The 7190-nt window shown below is 44.6% G+C and overlaps 1 protein-coding gene across 2 annotated transcripts in view; it reads left to right on the forward strand.

The window, feature by feature from the left end:
- The window catches only part of mlsl (malate synthase-like), a gene marked incomplete in the record, with an annotated part of 10370 nt that extends 3635 nt beyond the window's left edge, over positions 1-6735 (forward strand). For both annotated transcript variants that reach the window (XM_036214001.1, XM_036214002.1), the window contains 9 exon segments: positions 1538-1597; positions 1679-1835; positions 1968-2166; positions 3459-3537; positions 3606-3698; positions 3908-3980; positions 4056-4123; positions 4188-4312; positions 6343-6735. In XM_036214001.1, coding sequence (XP_036069894.1) covers positions 1538-1597; positions 1679-1835; positions 1968-2166; positions 3459-3537; positions 3606-3698; positions 3908-3980; positions 4056-4123; positions 4188-4312; positions 6343-6502 — 1014 coding nt within the window.
- Between the last annotated feature and the right edge of the window lie 455 nt (positions 6736-7190).

Consider the following 7190-nt stretch of genomic DNA (forward strand, 5'->3'; position numbering starts at 1 on the left):
TTAAACCGCAACCTTAATGTTGTGGAGGGTGCTCTGGGAGTATGGGGTCCGGGGAGCCTTACTGAGGGCTGTCCGGTCTCTGTACAACCGGAGCAGGAGCTTGGTTTGCATAGCCATCAGTAAGTCAGACCTGTTCCCGGTGCATGTTGGACTCCAGCAGGGCTGCCCTTTATCACCGGTTCTGATCATAGTCTTTATGGACAGAATTTCTAGGCGCAGCCAGGGACCGGAGGGGGTCTGGTTTGGGGACCACAGGATTTAATCTCTGCTCTTTGCAGATGATGTTGTTCTGTTGGCTCCATGGATCCAGGACCTCCAGGATGTATTGGAGCGGTTTGCAGCCGAGTGTGAAGCGGCTGGGATGAGGGTCAGCACCGCTAAGTCTGAGGCCATGGTTCTCGACCGGAGAAAGGTAGTTTGCCCTCTCCTGGTGGGTGGAGTGCTCCTGCCTCAGGTGGAGGAGTTTAAATATCTTGGGGTCTTGTTCATGAGTGATGGAAGATCGGAGCGTGAGATCGACATGAGGATTGGAAAGGCGTCCGGTATTATGCGGTCGCTGTACCGGTCCGTTGTGGTGAAAAGAGAGCTGAGTCAGAAAGCGAAGCTCTAGATTTACCAGTCGATCTTCGTTCCAGTACTCACCTATGGTCATGAGCTCTGGGTCATGACCGAAAGAACGAGATCCCGACTACAAGCGGCTGAAATGAGTTTTCTCCGCAGGGTGGCTGGACGCTCCCTTAGAGATAGGGTGAGAAGCTCGGTCACCTGGAGAGAGCTCGGAGTGGAGCCGCTTCTCCTCCGCATCGAGAGGAACTAGTTGAGGTGGCTCAGGGCATCTGGTCCGGATGCCTCCTGGACGCCTCCCTGGTGAGGCGTTCCGGGCATGTCCCACTGGGCGGAGACCCCGGGGAAGACCCAGGACACGCTGGAGAGACTATGTTTCTCGACTGGCCTGGGAACGCCTCGGGGTCCCCCCAGAGGAGCTGGAGGAAGTGGCCGGGGAGAGGGAAGTCTGGGCATCTTTGGTTAGACTGCTGCCCAGTGACCCGGTCCCGGATGAAGCGGAAGAAGATGGATGGATGGATGGGAAAAAAATCTAGTCACTAAAACAAGTTTTCTCAAACTAAGATTATTTTACTACTGAAAAGCTTAAAGATTTTAATGCCAAACAAATAAAAAAATGACACTTTTTTTAAACAGGGATCTTATTACTCTTTAAAGATTTATTTTTTGCGATGCAGCTTAATAAATTCCATCAAACACAAGTGCATTGTTGTGCATAGCTTAAATGAATTTCCTGCATGCTCAGCAGATGTGTGTGATGGTGGATCAACCAAAATGTTGGAGGACTGGTCTGTTAGAAATGCTATTTTCATCTGGTTTTATGCTCCAATATAAAGATGATTGTGATTTGGGATCTCAGCTCTTTTTGAGAAAAGAAGAAAGGAACTGCAGAGTATTCTGCAGAGTGCAGCAAAAACAGTCAACTGCTTCACCACAGTCGTGAAGAGATGTGAACTCAGGCGTTCCTCGTCAGGTGGAGAGCTTCCTGGAGGCCAGACTTTGGAACAAGATCTTCCTGTGGACACAGCAGAAGGTGTGTCTATATGTCTCTCTGTTTGGATTTTGATGGGTGATGCAGCAGGTTTGTGAGGTTTCACGAGTCGTGCTTGTGCAGCTGGGTCTTCCTGCAGGCAGCATCAAGGCCACGGTGCTGATCGAGAACGTTCTGGCTGCCTTCGAGATGGATGAGATTCTGTTTGAGCTGCGAGAACATTCAGCCGGCCTCAACTGTGGCATCTGGGATTACTCCGCCTCCTTCGTCAACAAGTTTGGTGAGAAACTCACGGGTTCTCGTCGTCTCCAGAACCTCGTGGAGGTCCAACAGAATCTGCTCATCTCAGATTTTCAGATTTTTAAAATTGAAAAATATACCTCAATCTGACTAACTGACCCTCACCCTGCAGGTCACCGCCGGGCTTTCCTCCTCCCCGATCGCAGTAAATACGTCAACATGGAGAAGCATTTCCTGCGTAGCTACATGGATCTCCTGGTGAAGACGTGCCATCGGCGGGGGGCACTGGCCACGGGGGGCATGGCTGCTGCTCTGCTGCCACAGGATCTCCCCTCTGGCCCCCGCGAGGACGTGCTGGCTGCAGTGAAGAGGTGGGGGGGTGTTCGCTGCTACTTCTGCTGCTGTGGTCAGGTTACACCTCACCAACCTTCTGACGCTGATCCTTCACAGATAAATGAAGGTCGGGATGTTTCCATGGCAACCTGACTTTGAGAATGGCGATGTCACATTATGTGACTCGAATTACAGCGAGGAACTCATCATCTTCATACATGATGATCCTCATGACGCTGCTGATGGAGTCTGCTGGTGTTCCTCTGAGCATGTAGGGCAGGGGAGTCAAACTTAACTGCACAGAGGGACTAAATCCAAAACACACCTTAGGTCGCGGTCCGAAGAGGATAAACGTTTATTGAACAAACTAAAACTACATTTGTAAAACTTTAAAACTGTAACTTAACATAATTATGAACTATATATATATAATTACCTGTGATAATGCTAGTGTGAATGCTATAACCTGAGTTTGGCCACTGAAGATGCTAGTGCTGATAGCTGAAGATGCTGAAATTGATGGCTACAATTGTTGAAGCTAAGAGATGAATACGCTGAAGCTGAAAACTTAAAAAAATTAGATTAATCAAAACAGCTAAAACAAATAGCTAAACTTCAAAATTAAATCAAACTGCTGAAAAAAAATCTAAACTAGACAAAAGAGCTAGCATGTAAATATTAGCCTAACTTCAAAACAGCCTGAAAAAAAAGCCTAATTTAGCCAAAACAGCTGGTGTGTAGCTGAAAAAATAGCTAAACTTAATACCCTAAAAAAACTGGGAAAAAAAACTAAATTAGCCAAAACATGCAAATATTATCTTGACTCCAAAACAGCCTAAAAAAACTTTTAAAAAGGCTTAATTTAGCCAGAATAGCTAGCGTGTAGCTGAAATATTAGCTAAATTCTAAAATGGCCCAAAAAATCATAGTTATTGCCAAAATAGTCCAAAAAGTTAGCAGAATGACAATTTAAAAAACTTAAAACCATAACTTTTTAACATAAATATGAATAATAAAAATACTAATATTATTCCAGAATAAATCAACTTAAACCTTAAATAGCTTTCAATATTTTACCCTCCATAAAAATATAGAATAATAATATAAAATGATCTGAAGGTGGTCGACGAAGGCGTTCTCGATACATTCGCCAAGAGAAAAAGTGGGAGTGACCTTGCTGTAGAAGAGCAAGGCTCTACAGTCCTTTCACCAAAATTCAGGCCGGATCCGACCCCCGGACCTTGACTTAGACACAAGTGAAAGATAAAATCTTTAAAAATAAAGTAAAAATGAATAAAATAAAATAAAATAAAATGTTTCCTGCTGTCAGGTGGAAGATGCTGGAGATCCGTGCGGGCGTGGACGGCTTCATGGTGTACGATCTGGATCTGGTTGGACCCATGCAGGAGGTGATGGTCAGATCCTCTCAAGTCTTCCTGTCTGTCAGAGCAGAGTCTTAACGCTGGGGTGTGCACAGCTCTTCCAGATCCACACCGCTGGGGGAAACCAGCTGTATGTGCTGCGGGAGGACGTCTGTGTGGCTGCAGAGGACCTGCTGTGCATGCCTGCGGTCAGCACCCCCCTGACATTTACACTCACCTTTATTCAAACCTGTAAACGACGAGCAAAAACTGAACCCAGATCTATGCTTAGGCTGAACAAAATGTTCTTTTACATCTCCAAGAGGAGACAAACCTAGCAGGGAGGGGGTACTGCTTCCAAGATAGAGATCACCAGACAAGGATTTGACGAGTTTGAACATATAACTGTTTTCCTCAGGGAGGGGTCACCCTTTATGGTCTGAAGCACAACATCTCAGTCGGGATCCTCTTCATCAACGCCTGGTTATCAGGTTTGAGCAGATCTGTCCTGGTCAGTGTAGCTCGTGTGGGGGGTCATATGAACTCTATTTTTTTTTTTTTTGCAGGTAAAGGACACTTCTTCTACAGAGGCCAGGTGGAAGACTCTGCCACAGCCGAGATCTCCAGATCACAGGTGAGGACTGCTGTGCCTCTGCCACAGCGACTAGTGGCGCTCTGATCTGGGTGTGGTGCTGCAGGTGTGGCAGTGGATCCGCCATCAGACCTGGCTGGAGGACGGCAGCAGGGTGGTGAACCGACGCCTCGTGACAGAGCTGATCCAGGAGCTGCTGGTGGAGCTGAGGGCTGAATGCCAGTCTGTCAGGTGAGCAGGAGTTCCTGCATGGAGAAGCCAAGATGGTGAAGGTTTATCACTTTTTTAATGATAAGGCATTTGAAAGTTTTAACAGCCACCTGATGAACATAAAAGAGCTCAGCTCTGCTTCCATAAAGATAAAAGCTGTTGAGATGCTCTTGTGTGGTTTGAATCATCAAAACGATGCTCCAGTTGGGTTTTCTGGATAAAAAAATCATCTTCTCAGGAGGCAGCATTGTTTCTAAGGCTGGGGATCTCACGATACGATGCAATACACGGCTCACAATATCAATAGTATTGCGATACTGCAATAATTGGTAAAAAGCGTCTCTAATAACTCACATTATATAAAAGAACTCACATTTTTTGGAAAAAAATATATCCCCATGTATTTTTTAGCTTGAACACAATCATAATAAACAACTTGTGTCTGATTTTGTGCCATAAATAAGAGACACTTGAGTGCAACATTGCTGAAATCAGTAATACTGTCTTTGACAACTATTAAAACCAATAGAGTTGGAATTATCTGACAAATTCAGTGTTAACAATAGTAAACATGAACAGCAGTGCCATTACTTAGTGCAAAATTGTTGTAAAAATTCAAGTAGCTGCCAGACACATTGGTGTTCGCAACATCCAGTCTTGAAACGTGCGCCCCCTATCTACCTCCAAAGGAATGTCTCACCAAAGGACGATGAATAAAACATTTTACAGCCTCTTCAAATGAAATACTAAAACATCGATACTTGGTGAGAACCCATCGAGAATCAATTCCTGGGCTAAATATTGCAATATTGATTTTTTGGCACCTCCCTAGTTGTGTGAATCTGTTGCTGCTTTCCATTTTCTTCCAAACATTAGTTAACACTTAAAAACAAAATCACACTTTATGCAATTTCTGCTGTCTTGGTATCAAACAGTCAGCAGGTCCTTGTATTTTTGGTATCTATGCTTTTCGCGGTTTTAGAAATTTTTTACAGCTTTTTTTTTGGCTAATTTAATCTTTTTTTTGGCTAATTTTAGGTTGAGCTTATATTTTAGTGACGTGCTACCTTTTTTTGGTTACTTTGACATTAGTAAAATTGTTTGGGCTAATTTGAAGTCAAGGTAATATTTTAGCAATGTTCAATGTGTTAGCATGTTTGGCTAATTTGGCATCCATTGAGGTTTTTTGGGGGCAGCACGGTGGCGCAGTGGTTAGCGCTCTTGCCCAGCACGGTGGCGCAGTGGTTAGCGCTCTCGCCTCACAGCGAGAAGGCCCCGGTTCGACTCCCGGCTGGGACCTTTCTGTGTGGAGTTTGCATGTTCTCCCCGTGCATGCGTGGGTTTTCACCGGGGACTCCGGCTTCCTTCCACCGTCCAAAAACATGCTTCATAGGTTAATTGGTGACTCTAAATTGCCCCTAGGTGTGAATGTGAGAGTGAATGTGTGTGTGATTGAGGCCCTGCGACAGACTGGCGACCTGTCCAGGGTGAACCCCGCCTTCACCCGTCAGTAGCCAGGATAGGCTCCGGCACCCCCGCGACCCCGAAAGGGACAAAGCGGACAAGAAGATGGATGGATGAGGTTTTTTGGGCTAATTTGGAATTAAGCTAATATGTTAGCAACCTGTTAGCATTTTTGGATATTCTGGCATCTACTGAGGTGTTTTGGGCTAAGTTTAGGTTGAGCTAATGTTTTAGGAACATGCTAGCTTTTTGGTTAATTTGACATTCACTGAGATTTTTTTGGGCTAACTTGGAGTCAAGCTAATATTTTAGCAACATCCAACGTGTCAGCATTTTTGGGCATTTTGGCATCTACTGAGGTTTTTTTGGGCTAAGTTTCAGGTTAAGCTCAAATTTACGGGTTTTATACAAAATTTGAAGCACTTTCAGCAAATTGTTTTAGCAATTTCTTGAATTGCCAAAGCATCTTCAGTGACCACATTCAGCAGAAAGCACTCACACCAGTGTTATTGCAGGTAACGTAAATGTTCTAGTTGTTTCTGACCTCCTTGATGAGGTTTTCATTTAATTCTCGCTGTGTTTTTCAGGTCTGAGCAGAGGCTGGACACGGCAGCAGCCATGTTCCTTGAGGTGGTTCTCCAGAGAAACTTCCCAGAGTTCCTCACTTCCTACCTGAACCAGGACCACACGTTCCTGAGCTGGCAGAGCAGTGAACCAGAGTCGGCTCTGCAGCGATCCAAACTGTGACGGCTCTCCTCTTTCTGAACACGTCTGCTTCCTGTAGGCAGGACCCAGTGACCCTTCACCGCTACCTCACCTCAGCCCTGCTGACCAACAAAGAGATGAAATAAAGTCAACTCATCTGCAGTTTCCATCCAGATAAGGGACAGTTCTTCTTCCCTGCCTTTGGTGCTGATGAACCTGATGCTGTACTAGTTGTCTTCTCAGTTATTAGTAAATTAAAGGCTTAACCACTAAAACTGTTTCTGAAGCTTGTTGGTGAAAATTGTCCAATCTAACAGGAGTTTTTCGAGAGAAAACGGACATTTCAGTAAAAAAAAAATAGACCTCCTAAATTACCAAATAAATAGTTTGGGAAAATATTCCACAAACTGTTGGGATTCTCAAGAGATCCACTTAATTTTCAAAACCCGATTGAAAACAGTAGAAGTTAAAACCTCTAATCCTCCATCAGCTGAAGAGTTTGACAGGACGTTTTTCTGAACTTTGTGGGTTTCGTTTTTCCACAGAAAACTAAACAGAATTTGATCCAGATCAGAACACGGAGTTTTAGTGACATCTAGTGGCAAGAAAACATATGACGCTCCTGACATCCTGCTTTAGTTGGAAGTACTCGACCATGAATGGACAAATCTAGTTAGTTAACCAGCTGTTAAACTTCTTTCTAATAGTTTCAGTAACAGGGCTAAAGTTA

The sequence above is a fragment of the Oryzias melastigma genome, linkage group LG10 (genome assembly GCF_002922805.2).
Source record: "Oryzias melastigma strain HK-1 linkage group LG10, ASM292280v2, whole genome shotgun sequence".
NCBI classification, from domain to species: Eukaryota; Metazoa; Chordata; class Actinopteri; order Beloniformes; family Adrianichthyidae; genus Oryzias; species Oryzias melastigma.